The 21,927-nt window shown below is 41.9% G+C and overlaps 1 protein-coding gene across 2 annotated transcripts in view; it reads right to left on the bottom strand.

Moving 5' to 3' along the window:
- Positions 1–21,927, bottom strand: part of COL21A1 (collagen type XXI alpha 1 chain) — a 197,591-nt gene that overhangs the window by 70,999 nt on the left and 104,665 nt on the right. For both annotated transcript variants that reach the window (XM_005300199.5, XM_024101575.3), the window contains 4 exons: positions 20,499–20,552; positions 19,535–19,588; positions 19,401–19,454; positions 14,680–14,733 (listed from right to left, as the gene is read on the bottom strand). In XM_005300199.5, the coding sequence (XP_005300256.2) occupies positions 14,680–14,733; positions 19,401–19,454; positions 19,535–19,588; positions 20,499–20,552 (216 nt within the window). The remainder of the gene's footprint in view (positions 1–14,679; positions 14,734–19,400; positions 19,455–19,534; positions 19,589–20,498; positions 20,553–21,927) is intronic.

A 21,927-nucleotide genomic window follows, 5' to 3' on the forward strand; every position in this document is an offset into this window, starting at 1 on the left:
GGATCTGGGGCAAAATCAGTACTTGGTCCTGCTAGTGAAGGCAGGGGGCTGGACTCAATGACCTTTCAAGGTTTCTTCCAGTTCTAGGAGATGGGATATCTCCATTTATTTTATTCTATTCTATTCTTATTCTAGTGAGTGGGAGGAGGAGACTCTGGAGCAGGAGGAAGGCCCAGAGAACATCTCATCCAGTACAAAGGGAAGAGAACTGGCATAAGTTTCTCCCTTCACACTTAAAATGTTTTCCATGGATGGAATATCCTGTGGTTTGATAAACTAGTTACCAGTAATCGTTGGAATAAACTTTTCACAGCAAGGACTTATTTTGTGTGTCAGCAGGGCCTAGCAGATTGGATACAAATAAATAAATAAAAGGAGAAACCCGTAACTTGGTGTATGGAAGTACTGGTACTGCATATTCTAACAAAAGATGTGCTTTATATTGTTTGTTGAAGAGCTTTTAAACATTTATTTCTCGGGAATTATAAAACCAAACCCTTGCATGACTGCAATGATCACGCTTTATATTATAAACTATTTATAAATGTTCCCTTAAATAGTTAATTATTAATATACTTTTTTGATTAATTCTTATTGATTTTCATAAAGAAACATACAGTGGCAAGTACAAAAAGGTAAGAAATTAGAAAAAAATGTTTTAATAAATGGTTATGAATTGTAATAGAATCCTAGAGGTTAGTAGGTAGATTTTAACCACTTATAGCACTTTCTACTGATGTGCTCCTACTAAAGTGCTTATAACAGGGGTGGGCAAACTTTTTGGCCCGAGGGCCACATCTTGGAATAAAAATTGTATGGCAGGCCACGAATGCTCAGAAAATTGGGGTTGGAGTGCGGGAGAGGATAAGGACTCTGGTTGGGGGTGCGGGCTCCGGGGTGAGACCAGAAATGAGGAGTTCAAGGTACGGGAGGGGGCTCCAGTCTGCGGTGGAGGGTGGAGTGCGGGGGGAAAGGGAAGGAGGGTTCCGGCTGGGGGTGCAGGCTCTGGGGTGAGGCTGGGGATGAGGATTTTAAGGTGCAGGAGGGTGCTCCAGGCTGGGACCGAGGGATTTGGAGGGTGGTAGGGGAATCAGGACTAGGGCAGGGGGCTGTTCTCAGTGAAGGCAGATGACAGAACAAGGGGTAATGGTCTCAAGCTGCAGTGGGGGAGGTTTAGGTTGGATATTAGGAAAAACTTTTTCACTAGGAGGGTGGTGAAGCACTGGAATGCGTTACCTAGGTAGGTGGTGGAATCTCCTTCCTTAGAGGTTTTTAAGGTTAGGCTTGACAAAGCCCTGGCTGAGATGATTTAGTTGGGGATTGGTCCTGCTTTGTGCAGGGGGTTGGACTAGATGACCTCCCGAGGTCCCTTCCAACCCTGATATTCTATGATTCAGGCTCCATCTGGGGGTGCGGACTCTGGGGTGGGGCTGTGGATGAGGGCTTTGGGGTGCATGAGGGTGCTCCGGGCTGGGCCTGAGGGGTATGGAGGACAGGAGGGGGATCAGGGCTGGGGAAGGGGTTGGGGCGCTTACCTCAAGCAGCTCCCGGAAGAAGCAGCATGGTCCTTCTCCGGCTCCTACATGGAGGTACGGTCAGGCAGCTCTGCATGCTGCCCCATCAATAGGCACTGCCCCTGCAGCTCCCATTGGCTGCAGTTCCCGTAGGAGCCAGGGGGGCCATGCCGCTGCTTCTGGGAGTCGTGTGGAGCGGCCCTTCACCCTGTTCCCCGGCTGGAGTGCCAGACCTTGCTTCCCAGGGGCTTCTTGAGGGTCAGATTAAAATGGTTGGCGGGCCGTAAATTGCCCACCCCTGGTTTATAACCAACTATATTGCATGATATTCATATTTGTCAGATGCTTGTAGCATCTGCTAATCATTTATTAACCCTTTATAAGGTATTAATGAATGTACCCTTAATGTAAGTGTGACCAGTGCATATGTCAACTAGTCTCTGCTAAATGCCAGATCAGGACAGCATCTTTTCTTCACATTATACTATTCTATTTGTTTTAGAAGTCCCTAGTTCTGCTGGAAATAAATGCACCCTGCACCCCACCCCTCTGCCCTGAGCCCCCTAACCTCCTGCCTTCAGCCTCCTGCCGCACCCCTCCTGCACCCCAACCCCCTGCCCTGAACCCCCAACCCCCTGCCCTGAGGCCCTGCCGCATTCTGCACCCCTCCTGCACCCCAACCCCTTGCCCTGAGCCCCTTCCTGCACACTGTACCCCCTCATACACCCCACACTCCCTCCCTCACCCCAACCCCCTGCCCCAGCCCTACATTCATGGCCCTGCATACAATTTCTCCACCCAGATATGGCCCTCGGCCCAAAAAGTTTGCCCACCCCTGCCCTACAGGATCCTTCTAAATAAAATCTGATAAAAACAGATTATGGAATGGATTACATTATTTATCAGACACATTGAAGATTAAAAGACATACTGACATGAAACTATTTGAAAAATTGTTTAAAATAACCAACTATAAGGAAACAAAAAGAAAATTCAAATGAAAGGGACCAGAAATTGTATAAGACATTTAAAGACTATAGGAGAAGGACACATATTCTTCCCAGTCTTTCAACACTCCATCGTGTAAATGATGGAAGAATTTGACCCTACTCACCAAAACTTCATTGACTTCTATGGTGCAGGACGAGGGCTTAATAGTCTATCACACTACCTTACTCAAGCTTGAACTCTCTGCTGAGTTTCTCTACTGAGCACTTCCCAGGGTCTCTCTTCAAATCCTCAAAGGGTCCTGTGGCACCTTTAAGACTAACAGGCCTGCATCTGAAGAAGTGAGGTTCTTACCCACGAAAGTTTATGCTCCCAATACTTCTGTTAGTCTTAAAGGTGCCACAGGACCCTCTGTTGCTTTTTACAGGCTACCCCGTAACACGGCTACCCCTCTGATACTCTTCAAATCCTGACCTTTTATCAGAGCTTTTCACTGGAGCCTGCTCTAGTCCCAGTGGCTGCTCTGTCTTTTTCAAGGAAATATCCAATGACACTGGCACTAAAGCCTTGGTCTTCAGTCTGTCTTCACGTGATGCCAAGAGGATTGCAAGATTTAAACCATTTATTGAGAGAGAAAATTTGAAAATTCATATAAGTGACCTCAAGAGATGCAACAATTATATTGATAAAATTATTATAACTTTTTTGGTTGCTGCAAACTTGTGTGCAGCTTTACTGTATATTAAGATATGTTAATATCTGAACATACAAGTGTGTTATTGCCAGGAGGCTTAAACATAAAATAATACTTCTTAGGGTTACCATACGTCCGGATTTCCCCAGACATGTCCGGCTTTTTGGTACTCAAATCCCCGTCCGGGGGGAACTGCCAAAAAGCCGGACATGTCCGGGGAAATAGGGAGGCAGCATAAGCCAGGGTCCGCCCGGCCCCAGCACAACCTGTCGGGTCTGCAGTGCGGCCCAGCCGCCCGGCTACATTGTAGCGAGCTCGGGCAGGGGAAGGGGTGCAGCCGCAGAAGGCGGCAAAGGGGCCGCTGCTGACCCCGGAAGCCGGGCGGACCGCGTGCCCCAGCCAAGCCCGCAAGACCATGGGGAGGCTGGGCCCAGCCAGCGGCTCGGGCTTCCCTCCCGGGCAGGGACTCTCCAGCCACTGGGGGACCCTTCCTGTGGCCCCGTCATCCCACGCGGCAGGAAGGAGGCTGCGGGGCAGGGAGTGCGGCATGTGCCGGGGCTGCAGGGACCCGCGCTGCTCCGGTCACCGCTGAGCATCCGAAGCCCCCCGCCAGGCAGAGGCTGCCGGATGAGCAGGGGAGCAGGGCAGGCGGGGGGTGCAGAGGCTGCAGGGCGAGGAGGAGCAGGGCAGGCAGGGGCATAGAGGCTGCAGGGGCAGGGCAGGCGGGGGGCGCAGAGGCTGCAGGGGCGGAGGGGGTGCAGGGGCTGCAGGGCCAGTGGGAAGCAGGGGGCACAGAGGCTGCATGGGCGGGGAGGTGCAGAGGCTGCAGGGCCAGTGGGGAGCAGGGAAGCACTTAGCAACCCCCAACCAAGATCAGAGCAGGAGGAAGGAGGGGGAATGCAGGGTGCTCAGAGGAGGGGGCAGAGTTGGGTCAGGGACTTTGGGAAAGGGGTTGGAATGGGGGCGGGGAAGGGATGGGGTTGGGGCATGGCCGGGGGCGCGGAAGGGGCGGAGTTGGGGTGGGGCCGGGGGCGGGACTGGGACCCCGTGGAGTGTCCTCTTTTTTAAATGTTTGAATATAGTAACCCTAATACTTCTACATGTTCAGTTAGGTGATCATAAAATGCTCAGGCTGATTAAAGAAATTTCAGGTTTCTGTTCTGTCTCAGGACAAGCAAACCCCAAGATGATCACCTCCTTGGCCATACACCATGTTTATGACTCCTAGAAATTTTATATGGTGTAGTGGGGTGAACGCCCGCTCCAGCCCTGAAGGGGTTGGAAAAGCCCTGCGGAGGGCTGGGGCTGAGTAAAGGAGCAAAACCCCGGCTGATTGGGGAAGTGGCTGCGGATGGGGCCATGCCCCAAACTGAGGAACTCAGCCTAATAAGGCGGCCAGGGAAGCCAGAAGCTAGAGGAGTCTCCCTCTGACAGAAGAGAGAGAGACAGGCCTGGCTGCAGGGAGCTCACCGGGGACCTAGAGTGAGGCAGGGCTGGGGAAAGGCCTTGGGGGCTGGGAAGCCCTAGGCCAGCAACTCCCCAGGCTGCAGGGCCTGGTCCTAGGCCCAAATAGGTATTGAGGTTGCAGAGGGGCAACCTGAGGGTGGGTAACGGCAGCCAGTCCAAACACCTTGTTGCCTGTGATGATTGGCTGATAGACTGCAGTCTGCCCCAGGGCGCGCGGCTAAATGGTGACTGGTAGTAGCCACGACTGAGGCGACATTGGGATAGGAGGTGGGGGTTCCCCTGGGTGGGGAGACCCCGAGAGAGAGTGGGGTACTGCCAGGGGGGCAGCACCCAAGCCAAGGGCACCGGGGTCTGGGAGGGACGTGGGGGCCAACAACAGGCAGGACACCTGGCCTGCAGAGGGCGCTCTGGATGCTGGTGAGCTAATTCCCAAGACGACCAATAGGAGGCGCCGCAGGGGTGAGTCCACACCTGATTACATATGGACTCAGACATCTGCATTTTAAACTTTACCTTGCTTTTACCTTATACTATTTTCTTTTATGCTATGGTTAAAAATGTATTGGTTATTGAAATTTGTACTTTATACTAAATAACAAACAATCGTAACTCTAAGGAGTGGGAGGTCAAGAAACAACAACCATGTAAAACAATCATGATTTATAAAAAGGAATGCAGGGTTTTGTTATCAGAGCAATAAATATAGAGGTAAGTAGACCTATACTCGCACTCACACTCTCTCTCTCTCTCTCTCTCTCTCTCTCCTCTCCCCCGCCCCTCCGCTTTTCTTTTCGAAGAAAAACCTGAGTTTAAACCCATACTAAGAATTGGAGAAATATTCTTTTTGAAATGGATTTCTTTTGTAAAAAATTAAAGTATTCACTCTTTAAATCTGGAGAACATTTATGGTGGAAAAAGGTTACAAAAGATATTGGTTACTTCCAACTCCTGTTTCTAATGAAGGTTAAAACCTTTGTGTTTCTCAAATTCTTAGGATGACAAGCTTCTTTTGAGATGTATATTTGGAAATATTTTGTATGTGAATGTAAACCTTCATATAACAATAGCCTGATATCATTGTTATATCAACAGTAAGATGTTTAATGTATCATTATAGCAAGATCAGTCAATGCTAAACTAATTATTAATGTAAGAAGATATATAAATAGAGAATATTTATATTAATAGGGACTTACTTAATTATTCAAACTACTCAAACAAACCTCTCCAATGAGTGGGAAAAAGAAGAGATGATACATTTTTTATGACCATTTAAGCTTAAAGACTCTCTTAGATAGTTTAAATTAAAAAAGACTACTTTGAGAGCTAACTATTATAAAGAGAACAGGAGTGTGTTTGGACTCATTGGAAACAGAATTTCAGCTCCTATTAAACCCTGATGGCATATCTCAGGAAACTGACTGAATAAAAGAGAGTTAAAACTCTAAACTTAAAGATGTTCTCCTGCCACAAAAACAAAGGAAATATAACTGTGAAGAAAGAATTACAACCCTAATGTTAATAAACTACACATTCATAAGACGAAGACAGTACCCATGAAGGCATGGAAACAATGAAAGGATGACAGTTACCAGCTTTGAATATAAACAATTGTAATTTCATGGAAACAGGAAGAAGAAGAGTATAAAATTGAGAAGTGAGCACCCCTCACGAACAGACCTTCTGATACCCAGCTTAGACAGTAAGCACTCCACAACTCATCCTGTCCATCTCCATAAGGACGCTGCCACAGACAGCTAAGAACAATAAAGGACACTCAAGAAGAAACCAACCCCAAGTCTCCCCAAGACTTCAACACAGAATCACAGTGGATTGGTGAGAGAAAGTTAACTAAAATACTGCCATGGGATTAGATTTAAACTCTTGTAATGGTTTTATAGGGATATGAAACTGCTGTTGTAACTTACAATATTAACCATTTCTCGTGTTAATCACAGATGGTTAGACCATATATTTCTGGAGAGGAGACAGTGGCTAAATATTTTTAAACACAGAAACATTGGAGATGTTGGATGTAAGATTCTTAATATTGGTTAACTGGCCTGTCTCATGGCAGCTCTTTAAATGGCTTCGTCTAAGTAACTGATTTAATTTTTTTTTAGCTTCATCGTATATAGTTATAAACTGGCTGGTTATTTATTAATAACCAACAGGTTCCCATTCCCTGAAACAAAATTATTTTGCCCATCTATAAACATTCTAAGTAATAGAATCTAAGGATATACTAAAGAACAGATTCACAATAATTTTAGGAAACAATATATTTTGGTCTTAATTTACCAAGAGAAAAGCACCTACCCAAGAAGTTGTCATTCTCAATCACTGTAATCCAGGGGTCGTCAACCTTCGTCAACCTTCGGCAGTCCATCAGGGTAATCTGCTAGCCGGCCATGAGACATTTTGTTTACGTTGACCATCTGCAGGCACTGCCCCCCACAGCTCCTAGTGGCCACAGTTCACCATTCCCGGTCAATGGGAACTGCGGGACTTGCTGGCTGCCACTTCCCGCAGCTCCCATTGGCCAGGAACGGCAAACCGCGGCCACTGGCAGCTGCGAGGGGCCGTTCCTGCGGATGGTCAACATAAACAAAATGTCTCGCGGCCTGCCAGTGGATTACCATGATGGACTGCGTGCCGAAGGTTGCCGACCCCCGGTGTAATCTGTTAAAAGCTCTTCACAGAAAGACATATAGAAGAGATTGTAACAGAAAAAAAATATTTTATCTTTTGTGGTTGGTTATTTGTGTCCTTTTGCATAATGTTCCCTTTTTCCCTTTCTTTAATAATGAAATAGCCATGGTTGTTAATTGTGGTGATTTTGCTTGGCTTTAATCATGGTGTTTTCTAAAGTATGTAAAAGACTAAATAGTGAGAGACATATCCATAAGGTGGCTGTAAGAGAAACAATTAGTAAGAGCTGGCCTACCCATTTCTTGTTTCAATAAACTAAATACTTTTAATAATTTTAAAATAAAATTATTTGGTGTCCAACAATTTCAAATTACCCCTTTCTGTCCCACATCCAGCCACAATCAGAATTAAGTCAATGTTATAACTCAAACAACACTTCCATCAGTTTAGCAGAATAACCCGAACCATATACTTTCTAGATAAGATCTCTGTCAGAAAGAGCATTGTATATCCTTCTTTTAGCTTTGTCAGGTTTCATTCTAATTGCATTGTCATGACATCTTCTGAGTAACTAGTAAGTATTTCAGAATTAATATTGGATAGAGATAGACATGAGATACTAGTATTGGACAAATGCTTACCGATGAAATTATATCAGTAAGAGAAATGATCCTTTTTTATGCTAGTGTTAGTTTATGTTATGTTAACATTCAGAAGAAACTATCACCATAACAACTCAAGAGCAGCTTTATGCACTTGAAAGTTTCAGTTTCCATTGTCTGACTCCTTTATTCTCCATTTACATTCATCATTCGAGCTGAATTCAATAATTCATAACTAATGTATTCAGTAAATTTTGCTTCTTTTTCTGATTATGAATTATCCAAAAATTGTATGCAACTTTCTCAAGTTCATTTAGTATTAGAAGTTATTCACCAAATAATTTTGTCAAGTAATCCCTAGTGTTTCTTTTGACTATTCAGTATAGAACATTTGAGCTGTTTTGGTTTTCCAGAATAGATGAATGTAGCTGTTAAGATCAGGTATCTATTGCAAAAAATCTTCATTATGAATTTTAAAATTTGCTTCTCATGAATATTCTTCAATATTCACTTAATATTCATCAAGCATTTCTGTCGGCAAATTTGTTCACTAGAAAGAAGCACAAAGTGGTTGCAACTGCAGTCAAAGTAATTTGTCTAAATATGAACTAATATCTGCAGAATTTATTTTTATTTTGAGTGTTCACTCAGCCCTGTTTAGAACATCTGCTGACTTGTGTGTAGGTCAATACTGGAAGTGACGTACAGTAACGACTTCTGAATAAGGAGAAGGTTGATCATTGGAAATATCAAAGTCTATTTTTTCAACAATCAAAAATTGTCTATAAACTTTCCTTTGTGTTAATGTCCCCTGGCAAATGCCCTGAAAGCAAGGGATTTTGTGAAGGCCACTAGCATACCTATGATGTGGACTGCTAATGGTTTTTCATTAATGGGCATATAAGCAAGCAGGTTTTTCTTATTTGCTATCTAAAGGAGAGCTTAGCTTTAGGGCAACATTAGACATAAGCAAGCTTCGTGGCTAGCTTAGCACTACATTTCAAGGCAGCACAGTGTCTCAAGGAGAGTTTCCACTGTAGGAAAAAAAGGCTCCATGCTCTAAGACTCCATCACTTGCAGTACAAGACACGGAAGAAGCCTTGATGGCCAAAATACAAGTTCCCTACACAAAAGGGTCCTGAGATAGTAAGAGCACTGAGGAAACTTGAGAGGCATAGCAGAGATGGGGATATCTGAAAGTGGGAACATGATATGGGGGAACCATTCTACTTGGGAGGTGGAAATACCAAAATATTCTCTGTATAAGGCACCATCATATACCGGTAATTACCACCCCTGCCTGAAGTCAGGGTTTTTCCTCATTTTGCTTGCTTTTTTCCTAGCAAGAGGATTAGAGGGATATCGATTTCAAGATATGAAAGTGGAGTTTCCTTCTTGAATGATATATTTGGCAGTTCCTACAGACTGAAATCATTATACATGATGCAGCCAATGGCTTCTACTTTCTGATGCTGAATACATTCATTCCTGTGGTATACATAATTCCCTATTGTTTGTATATACTGAGTGAGCTTTTCAAGCAAAAGGTTTTTTACTTAGCAGGATTCCAGTAAGACGCTCACAAACTTTTGTAGACTGATTAAAACTGGGCACACACTTGTCATACCTAGCACAGTTATCAGTTGACATTCACTGTCAAGACAACAGGTCAAACAGTGGGATTAACCAGAATTTGAGTGCTTTGTTATATTGCTACCATCGTACACAAGGAAAAATCCATATCTGAGACGTATTGTGACCCAAATATTAAGCACACTCTCCACCAGTTTTTCAATGTTTTCAGCTGTGTATGTGTTTATAAGAAATAGGCAACTTGTAGGATCTATTGCAGCTACTCCCACTGCTTAGACATGGTGCTGGTGACAGCACTACATATGCCAGGCCCAAAACTGTGCTAAAAATATCCTGACAGCATCACCCATGAGCCTCAAAACTAACCTAATTAAGTTTTCATGCGTGGGTTTTTTATGCTTTAGGAATTATTGTGGGAAAGTTCTCTGGTCTTTGTTATACAGGAAGTCAGAATAGATGACCACAATGGTCCCTTCTGGGCTTGGAATCTATGAATCTAAACACAAGGAGAAAAGCAAAAGAGTGATCCTGCTCCCACTGAAAGCAGTGAAAAAACTCTCATTACCTACAACGGAAGGGTAATCAGGACCCCATTCAGCCCAAATTGTATCTTGGTTGACTATCATTTAAACAGCTTGCCATGTTCTAATGTGGCTGCTTTTATTTATTTTTATATATATATATAAAATCATATTTATAGGGCTGTATTTTGTTTTAAAAAAAAAAAAGTAAAGTTAGAAGAAAAACATCTGGCAAGATCTTGATCAGAGAGATACTATTCCAATGTATTCTAGCCACAATACTACATAGCTTTCTATGTAGACCTATTTTAATCACAGCACATAGAAAAACCTCAAATTAGCATATTACAACATAATTTGAATTTGTTCAAATTCACAGTTAATAAAGATACATATACTGTTCAATTCTTACAATGAAAAAAACATTTGCAGACTGGAACATTGTCTATCTTCATAAATATTAACTGTGTTTGATTACTTACAGAAATGAGGGAATGGAAGGGATCACGATAGGTCATCTAGTGCAGTTCTATGTACTGAGGAAGGCCTAAGTATTATCTGGACCATCCCTTACAGGGGTTTGTTTAATCTGTTCTCAAAAACCTCTATTGACAGAGATTCCACAAACTCCCTAGGTAGGATTACCATATTTCAATACTGCAAAAAGAGGTCACTCCACGGGGCCCTGGCTCTGCCCCAACTCCGCCCCTTCTCCAAAGTCCCCGCCCCAACTCCGCCCCCTCCCCTGAGCACCCCGCATTCCCCCTCCTCCCTCCCACCCCCCGGCTGCTGCTGTGTTGGGGAAGTTGCTTCAGCCTCCGCTGCGGTGGAGAGCGGCGGAAGCAGGGAAAGTTGGAGCCCAGGGCGGAGGAAGCGGTACACTTACCATGCCTCCCTACTTTCCCGGACATGTCCGGCTTTTTGGAAATTCCTCCCAGACAGGGATTTAATGACCAAAAAGCCGGACATGTCCGGGAAAAGCCGGACGTATGGTAACCCTACCCCAGAGCTGCCTCCTGCCCGCCCACCAGAACCCCCAGCCTCTCCTCAGAGCCACTGCCTCCCGCCCGCCAGACCCCCCCCCCCCCAGGCCTCACCCCAGAGCTGCCTCCCACCCGCCGGACCCCCCCATGCCTCACCCCAGAGCTGCCTTCCACCCGTCCGCCGGACCCCCCAGGCCTCACCCCAGAGCCACCTGCTCTCCACAGGGACCATCCTCAGTCTTCTCCTGCCTCAGTGCCCCCTCTCCTGAGAGCCTGCCCTCCGCAGCCCCCCCACTCTCCACAGCCCCTGCCTCAGAGCCCCCCACCCCCTCCCATAGCCCCCACCTTCCATAGCGGTCCCCACCTTCCACAGCACCCCCACCTCAGTCCTCCCCTTCACCTTCCTCCATAACCCCTACCCTTCATTTCCCCACCTCCTCCCATAGCCCACCCCCTCCACAGCCCCCCACTCTCCATAGCCCCTGCCTCAGAGACCCCCACCTCCTCCCATAGCCCCTCAGAATCCCCCCCCACCTCAGAGTCCCCCACCTTTCACCTCCCTCAGGGGAGCCTCCACCCCACTCCCAGCCGGACCCGATAAGGCTGCGGGAGGCGCTGCAGCACGGGCCCTTCCCGGGTGGAGGAGCTCAGGCTCCTGGGAGCCGCCGCGCGCTGAGAAACTTTCCCCTGCGCCGGGACCCGCCCCCGGGCAGCAGCTCTGCCGGGGGGAGGCAGCCCCAGCTGCACGGATCGCTGGCGGGGGGGGCTCCTTGCACGGCTGGGACGGAGGGGGAAGACTGAGGCTCTGCCAGAGCCGCGGGGGATGCTCGGGGGAGGGAGAAGTGGCCACGGGTCCCCTGCACCAGCAGCTGGCTGCAGAGACACCACCGCTCCTAGCCATGGGGCGCAGGGTTGCAGCAGCACAGGGGGGTTGCAATCCGCAGGCTGAGCGAGCTGACACCCCAAGAGGAGAGGGGGCAGTGGGTAGGGTTATCATATGTCCGTATTTTCCGGACGTTTTTATATATTTAAAAAATCCTCCCGGACGGCAATTAACTAAAAAGCCGGACATGTCCAGGGAAATACGGATGTATGGTAACCCTATCCCTAGGTAAATTGTTCCAGAGCTTAACTACCCTGACAGGAAGTTTTTCCTAATGGCTAACCTAAATTTTGTTGCTGCAATTTAAGCCCATTACTTCTTGTCCTGTCCTGAGTAGATAAAGAGAATAAGTTATCACCCTCCTCTTTATAACAACCTATTACATACTTGAAGCCTATTATCCTGTCCCCGCCCTCAGTCTTTTCTTCTCCAGACTAAGCATGTTTTCTAGACCTTTAATCACTTTTGTTACTCCCTAATTTGTCCACACTGACTTGAAGACAACTAACTTGTGTAAAGTATCAGAGGGGTAGCCGTGTTAGTCTGAATCTGTAAAAAGCAACAGAGGGTGAGGTTCTTACCCACGAAAGCTTATGCTCCCAATACTTCTGTTAGTATTAAAGGTGCCACAGGACCCTCTGTTGCTTTGATAAATCTATACATTCTGGAGGCTACTTTTCTTTCATAAAATGGGCAGGACCAGGAGACCGCATATCTGGCTAGCTTAAGGCCCTACTAGTATGAGAAAACTAACACATCACTTGGAAATACATACTTAGTTTTACAAACTACTTTTTCCTACTCAAAAATTCAGTGATTAATAAAACCAATAATACTCCAGTGTGTGTGGTATAGAGAGAATAACCACACCTCTCAGATGCTGGAGACAGTTGGCTGTCAGTGCAGCCTCGCTCCGCAACCAAGACATATAGCTGTAACAACTGCACCCACTGGAAAGTGTTTATCTTGTAGCTGTGCGCTGCAGTAATTTGGGAGAGCAGAAGGGAATGGTGAGATTGCACTTGTCAAAAAGCAAAGGGCTAGACTCTATCTAGGAATGACAAGGTGGGACAGAATGAATAGGAAGGAGGAAGGATCATATCCCCACACCCACCTTAGGGTGGCTGCACACGGGTCAGTTATAACTGCAGCTGGCTGGAACCTATGAGTGGAGAATGAGCAGACTAGCAGATGGAGCCATAGCTCTGGCTTCCTCACCCACATGTGGCACTCACTGGCTGAGTAGAGGTGTGACATCTTTTAAATGAGTGTTGGCAAATTATCCCTCCACCAGTAGAACTGAAGAGTCCAGGAGGGATTGTGCTCCCTCTGGGGTCTTATACACCATCCATTTCTGTAAGCTGCAGGCACGAAGCACAATTGTACCCCAAGAAATCTTTACAGCACATGACAGTACTGAAACGTCAATGCCCCGAACTTTTAGGGACATGTTAATCAGCTGCCTCATTCACATCTCTCCTATTCTGCTGGACATTCCCCATCTGCTGGTGGCTGGCAGCTCCATGTCCCTGAGGGTGGCTCCTATTTCCTCTCTTGCGCTTCATGTAGCAGCTGTCCATAGAGACAGCTAGGCTGGCTCCTCCTTGTTTCCAGCTGTTTTCCAGGCCACCAGGCTGTGCTTTGCAATGATGAGCCAAGATATCTGTAGAGGCAGCTGAAAGCATGGAAAACAGAAAAAGCCAGCTCTCTGCAAACTACCAGAAAGTGCTCTGCAGACCATGAGTGGTACATGGACAACATTTGAGAACACTGCTTTACAGATAGATTGTATTCTTCATAAAAATTTAAAAAACACCACTTTACAATTTTAGAAACTTTTGTAGTACTACAGCTAGCATCCTGAGAGATGACTTATGTCATATGGTACTGTAAACTGGTGGACAGTTTCATCAGTCAGGGAATGGAAATAAGCTTCAAGCCTATGTTGTTTTAAGGTCCTTTAATTGGACTTATTAATTTCCACTAAACAATCATAAAAACATAGTAAGTCAACTGAAAAATACTGGGCAGCAACTCCCCAGAGGCTTTCTCCACTAGATTCAGCCAGAAGGGGAGAAAACACATCCTTCCTGACTTGTTCCACTTTCCCCGTCCTTTTATGCTCTATCTATGCAGCACCTTTACTTTGTCAGAGGTACTGATTATGATAGCAACCGAAAGTCAATGTTAACTATAAATGATGGCATACAAAGGAAGATATCTTGGGATTATAATGGCATTAATAGAAGCTCCAGTGTTCAAACTATAAAAAAGCTTCTGTTATACTCTGAGAATTTTTATTTACTTAAGAAATGTTGAAGAAAGAATTTTTGAGTTAAGACTTACTAGAAATTTAAGACTTTTTTTTTTTCAAACATGTCTAATGCTTATTTGAAAATAATTCAAAAACAGCCAGGTTCAACTATAAACTTTATCTCTACAACATGAATGTACTTTTATTTTAAATTAATATATGCAATTATACCATTTAAACAAAAATGTTAACTAGAACATCAAATATGCCTCACTATGCCTTTGTTCTGACAGAAAAGAAGTGGTGTTTTTGTGTGTAAAATTACTGCAGTCTTCAAAATTATATCTAATCTATATCTTTATAGATATATATAGAGAGAGAGACTGCAGAGTCGTCAAATCAAATTTGATATATATGAATGAAGACTTCACTGTCTATATATTAAAGGTAGATCTTCCTACTCCTACTTCAGAATACAGCAAACTGTTCAAACTTGGAACGGCTGACACATGAACTAAATCATTCACTAATAAAACATGCCCAATATTTCAGCAGTTAAAACACTTACAGGGTCTCCCCGATGTCCTTCTGTTCCTGTAGAACCAGGCTTCCCAACTTCTCCCTTTAAAATGAAAAGAGTGTTAAATGGGAAACTTAGGTTATTTTTTTGTCTTGGCTTTCTGTTCAAAAAGAATAGTGAATTCAAATGGTAACTATTTTTCATCTAAAAATGTATGAGACACCTATCTAGGCTCTTTTAACATGTTACTTTTAACATCATTAATACAATCTCATCAGCATTAAAGTAACCATTTAAACAGGAACTCAGCCAACTGACTCCTAAGAAATGCCTGTTCATCCCACTCATCATTGTATGAAGCTCACCATTTCCAAACCCCCTATGAAACAGATGCCTTTTAAAGATATGTTGAAACACAGAATGAAATGTCAATTCAGAATTTTATTCTTTACTTCATAAAGATAATGTACTTTGTATATTTCAATTGTACACATGTTGAGTAATCTGTCATTCAAACATGTAAACACATTACTTAAAAACAACATTATAATGTACATTTAATTGTGTAAAACTATCCCCAATAGAAATACATTGTTAATTTTTTGTGGAAAAAACACTACTGTGAAAAGTATTCCTGTTCCATCACCTAACTTAAAAACGTATGACACTTGTTAAAAATATTATCCCATAGCTGGTTATATGCACATGCATACTGAAGTTCAGTCTGAAATATATTTTACTGCCAAAAACCTGTTAAACATGGCATTTCTTAATTAGAGGAATTATTAAGTGTCATTATTAGCTGCTTGTTACAACATGTAGTGTGACGGGTGTTCGTATTACTGATGATGAAACTCTCATGCTCTATTGATAGTAAAAACTAGCTCTTAGGTGTTTTTTCCTTCAACTGAGGAAGTGGTCTCTGTTTGCACTTAACATTAAAATGTTGAGGAAGTGTTTGATTAATAAATGTTGTACCCAAATAAAATAAAGAAGCTAATTCAAAGACTCCCAGCATCAAATAATTGAAAGATAAAATAATCCAAGATCCTGCGTATGGGGAGGACTCCAAATGATAATCCACAGACCAGTGCACTAGTGTGGAGCTCCACTAAATTCCGTAAGGCTCCACACAAGAGCTAGAACTGAAAAGTGAATGGTTAGAGAGTAAGATTCAAAGCAGATGAAAGTTGGACACATCAGCTTCAGTATTTTCTGAAGTCTCAAAAGATTTATAGATTGAATGATCCTACCAAGAGCCACACTGAGATCAAATGAAATAAGCGGAGGGGGGGAAGATCCAATGTTGGAAACTAGGCTAGATCCAGAGAAGTGAAGTTTCATGACTGTGAAAGGATTCAAATAAAACAGAAAGCTGCCAAGAGTTCCATGAGAACTCCAAAGTTTTCTGAGGAAATGAAGTTTGAAGGACAAGGGATGATAATATAGTGTCATGACTGAGGAAAAAATGTGGCAGCTGTGCAAGACAAACTATAGGATTTTAAAAGTACTGTGGAACTAACCAAACCAGTGGCCATTTTGAGTTTGCATATCTGAAATGATTACAAAGGACTACAGAACATTTTTGACTCCTGAATTTAGGCATTTTGCTCAAATATGCATCTACAAGTAAAACAAAAGCATTAAAAACCTCAAAAGTCAGATTTGCCACTCTAAGCCAAAGATCTTTGTGCTTAAAAGGTGTTTTAACAGGGCTGCAGCAAAACCAGTTTATAACACAGTCTGGCCACCCTGTGTGGTTTGGGAATAAACTGTGATTTTAATGCATGTTTAAAATCTGGGTCCAATGACAATTCCAGGCAATTCTTGAACACTTTTTTTTTTTTTTAAACGAAAGTGTAGCCTAGCCACATTGCCCAGCTGAATCACATTATAAACTGTGAGGGCGAGTCCTGTGGTATTGTGGCGGAAGTGACAATCCACACACGTTACTTCACAGCAGATCCAATAAAGCCTATGGAAAACACTGTAATTTTCTGTGAGAGAACTGATCTATCTTCAGCCTTATACCAATCTCATGATCATGGTATTTTGGTGCCTAATTTACACAGCTATATATTGAAAAAAAATCCTCTTAATGTACTAGATAGAGTGCATGCTGTCTTCTGTGTCTGTCTTTTAAACTGTAAGCACTTTGGGGTATTTTTGTGCTTTGTATTGTGCCAAGCACCATGTTAGTGTTAAAATAAATAAATATATATATATCTCATAATTGCAGGTATGATTCCAGCTACCATTGTTACTAAGAGTAGTCCTCTGAAAATTATTTCAAGGCACTTCTAAACTATTGCACTACCAAGCTATGACCAAATAATTATGTTCTGATTCAAAACATGCATGTTATTCCTTACTAAAAACTCAGAGAAATAGAAACAAAAGCCAAAAACTTCCAGAACTGATTGTACATAAAATAAATATTTATACAAGTTAAGGTATAATAAGTTGCTGTCAATTTAAATTACAAAACCTGAGTATGCAGCAACAATTTCTTTCACATTCTTTCCCAGAACAAATATGTTTAAGAAATTTTGTAAGAGAACAGAAAAGCTCCAACAAAGACAGACATTTTTTAAATCCTCTGATTTTGATTACAATGGACCCAGAATGAAACATTTCAGATGGTAAAGGGAAGCTGATAAAATGTTTGAATGAAGCAGAAATAAAAGACTTCTGTTAACTATTATATTCTGAAGCAATTATGGCGCAAACTCTTTCTCACACTCATAATAAATTAACTTTGTGAGTGACGGGAGTAAATGAGACTTCCCGCACACAACTATTTCAAGAATATTCTACAAAAGGAGATGAAAAAAGTGGTGACCTTTTGGGCCTGTCATACACTTATACTAGAATAGTTAACTAAAGGAAATAAAGACAAATGAATTTTAGTCTAAATGTATACATTTCTATTTTTTTAATCTTATGGTTTACTATAAGAGTGAAGGCAGGTTATATACTCTCAAAATTCATGTTTTTCAAAGACAGACATTTCTTGAACAGGCCATAAGCTCATATAAATTTGTTAGAAATTTTGTGGAAAACTCTGTGTCAAACAAAGTGATTAACTGGAATCAAACCCATCTTATCATATACCAGGGATGAGAGAAAATTATGAGATTGAGTTTCATTTGGTTCTGATAAAATGAGAGTTCTGGGATGCTGCATATTTGATTTTATCACCCAAGTAGTCTCAGAAGCAGGAAAACAGCTACTTTCCATACTACAATATTCAGTATAGATTTTCAAATGGGAATCCATACTCTTGTATGCACTCATTTTGGATACCAAATCCAAATCCCCCAATGCATTTATACAAGTCAGAGTTGGGTGATTTCTCAGATATATGTGAATAATCATGACTTGCATGCATCAAGGAGATTCAGACCAAAGTCAGGTGAATGGAAAAATGCTGAAAACTAAATTGAATGGTGAATAAAAACGTGAAATGTTTAAATACTAGAGAAATCCAAAACACTATCAGTTGCTGAAGCATGAAGTAATTTCTTAATAAACTATCATCAGAATCTTTACTAACTTTACCCAGTTTGTTCTGCTAGTGCATTTCTGAAAGGTGCAGACAAATCAGAAAATAAGGACTAAACCAAAGAAGCTTATTACAGTTATGGCCCCAAAAATTTGCCAATTTGACCTAAGATTAAGTAGATAACCTGAGTATCTTCATTATCCCCTTGTACTTCCTTCCTATAACATCTAAAGGAAATACTTCAAACAGTGCAAATATTGAGGTTATCTAACTGAAAATATTTAATTTTCAAGGCCACCACTGTACATGTATTCTCCTTGCCAAATATATTTTAAACATAGTATGACTACCAGTACCGTTGTAGATGATCACTTACATTCAATGAACTTGTCAATACTGAAAGGATTATTTTATGGAATGGAACTATTAGTAGTTTGACACAAACAAACTTCATTATTATCAGACACCGAAAACCAGCTTGCATATTGCATTTAAAATTGAAATGCTTAGCGTCTTTCTTATTTCATCTCAGAGTAATGGAAAAACCAATAATCTAATAGTCTCGTGAACCACAGTCCCCAGTATGAAGATCAGGCTGTGTTCCTGTACCCTCTACTATTAGGAGGCAGATATACATTTAGCTAAGTATATGAAGAATTGGGAGCTCAACATAATAAGATGTGCTGAAGTAGTTCTCTCGGTTTCCCATGAAACCTGCTAATTCCCATGAACTACCAACTGATGGAGGTGGATTCTTGGTGTTAAATTAGTTAAACATGAAGCATATTTCAGGTTTAGAACTAGATTGTGCCCTCAAGTGTATACGCAGTGTTGTGGGCCATTTTCCCCTTTTCAATAGCCATCATAATAATCAACTCTATCATTTACCTGTATCGGAACGAATGCTGAGAAGAATATATATGTATATCCGATATTTTACATTATTCACAGAGTTAGAGGAATACATATGGAAATGGAAAGAACAAGATTAGTCCTAAGCAGTCTTTGATTATAATCACTAATAATAAATTTCCCAAATAGCTCTTCAGCAATTGGGCCCTGATCCAAAGCCCACTGAAACCCCAATGGCTTTGACTAACATCTACCTGTAGTAGACACAATTTTTATTTCCATTTACTACCCACAAAACACATGCTAGAAATAACTAGACCTATAACAATGTTATATAAGGCGTTGGCAAGTTACTGACAGTTCAAAAAAACCAAACACCTAAATACAATTTATTGAATGAATATGTAAATACCTTAAAGCCAGGGCTTCCAGGTAATCCATCCTTCCCATTTCTCCCAGGTTCCCCCTGTGGCAACAGGTAACATGACACTATTAGTAGTATTGACAAAGTAAATTTAAAGGCAAAACTGTCCTTGTAGAACTTACAGATCGTCCTGGCATTCCTGGAAAACCTGGATCACCTTTTTCCCCTTTAGCACCCTGGAAAAATATAACCAAAAAAAAAAAAAAAAAAAGGAAAATGATGTTCAGATAGTATCCCCAAACTCAGTTACACAATTCCAACACAACTAATCTGAAATTCTCACACTGTTGTTTGCTTTCTATGAAAATTTGCAATGGAATTTCTTACATATAAAAGACTATGGACCCTATGCTGTGGTCTTTACTCAGGTAAAAGGCCATTATTATTATTGTTACTGAAGTATAAAATGGGAAACACAGAAATCAACCAACGACCCTGCTTCAAATGGCTGAGAATTTAGACAAAGATCTGAAAAAAATAAAATTGTAATTTAGAATGTTTTTGCTTGTTTTACACGTGTATGCATACGGGTGGTGACTACGGGTGTTATATTGACAGACTAGACTTTGTTAGCTGAAAAAAGAGTTTTCAGGAGGTATCTGAATGAAGAGATCAGACTGGAGCAGAGATATTGTTCTAAACAAGGGGTAGGCAACCTATGGCACATGTGCCAAAGGCGGCACACGAGCTGATTTTCAGTGGCACTCACACTATCCGGCCACCAGTCCGGGGTGCTCAGCATTTTAATTTAATTTTAAATGAAGCTTCTTAAACATTTTTAAAACCTTATTTACTTTACATACAACAATAGTTTAGTTATATATTATAGATTTGTAGAACGAGACCTTCTAAAAACATTACAATTTATTACTGGCACACGAAAACTTAAATTAGAGTGAATAAATGAAGACTCAGCACACCACGTCTGAAAGGTTGTCAACCCCTGTTCTAAACATTGACATCAATGGAAGTATGCCTGAGAATGCACTGTAGGATTCAACCCCATGTAAATAAAAGGCATTTTACAACGTGAACAAATCAGAAAAATGCTGGCACTTCCCTTTATGATATTCAATTCACACTTGCCTTTTTTCCGTAAATTCCTGGTGGTCCTTGATCTCCCTTAGGACCCCTTTCACCCTACAACAAAATAAGCATTATTTTGCTTTTCAATTTGAGCTAATTATATACGGCTACAAACATGATGTATTCCAACTCACTGTTTGCTTAACAAAGAGCTGGCCGAAAAGAAGGAATCCTTTTCCATTAATTTTGTTTGAATTTTTAAGGAAAAGCTCTCTCATACTAGGATGAAACACCAAAAACAAACATTTTCACAGAAAGGGATTTTAAGAAAGATTCTGTTTCAGAAGAACTGAAACAGAACTTTTTTTGGCTTCCCAGCTGGCCTCAGGAAAAGCTCTTGTCAATTCCACAGTTCCACTCTTCCTCCCTGCTAACAACTCACTACAGGAGCCAGAGAGGCAATGTGCATCTCAGTTCCCTGGAGCTAGCGGGGGAAGGTGAGGAGGCAGAGTGGCCCATGCTTTGCTGTCTTTTGACAGAAGTCTAGTCAAATCTGTAATAGATTCAGCAAAACATTTTGTTCTACCAAAGTGACATTTTCTGACAAAACTAAGAAATACATAGTCCAGATCTAAATGGGTATATGACTATCTGAAAAACAGTCTGATAAAGAGTCCAGGATGATAAACTAAATGTGACTTCAGAGTGGCAAACTCTTGCAAACAAAGAACACAATTGTGCATGATGGTGAGCATTTTCTGCAAGGTACAGATGGCCTATGAAGTACCACATGCTTAGTACCTCTGGGGCAGTGGTTCCCAAACTTTAACAACCTGTGAACCCCTTTCACTAAAATGTCAAGTCTCGCAAACCCCCTCCTAAAAATGAATATTTCCAGGGATTTTCTCCTTTATCTGAGTATAAATTATAAAAGCAGTGATCTTGGAAATATAAAATTTGTTTTTATGACGCTTATTACATATTATGCATAATGATTATTATTACATATTATTACATAATGATATTATTTATCATTACAGTATTTTTATTACATTATGAAAATAGCAACACTCTTCCAAGATCTCACTTTTGTATCTTGTATCACTTTGAATAAGCCTGTTATAAGACAAGGCTCCTATATTTCATCAAGGAGTATCAGATTTGAAACAGCATGAAGGTATTTAAGACGCCAACTCAAAGAGTTCCTCCTACACAAGCATTCAGGTCTTGAGCAGTCCAGGCAAACAACGCACGTTAAAACAAAGCTTAAACTAGTTCTTCATAATAATTTAAAAAAAAAACACTAGCTATCTATTTAATTTTAAAAACAGCAAAAAAGTTTAAAATAGACATTAGGAGGAACTTTAAGGAGTAAGATCCATTGGGCAGTTGGACACACTAGCAAGAGATGTAGTTAAGAGAACTTCATTATAGAACATGTTAAATAAGAATTTTAAGGAATTAGTGCAAGAAAGTTCTTCAAAATGCT

This window comes from Chrysemys picta, chromosome 3, assembly GCF_011386835.1.
Source record: "Chrysemys picta bellii isolate R12L10 chromosome 3, ASM1138683v2, whole genome shotgun sequence".
In the NCBI taxonomy this organism is placed as follows: domain Eukaryota; kingdom Metazoa; phylum Chordata; order Testudines; family Emydidae; genus Chrysemys; species Chrysemys picta.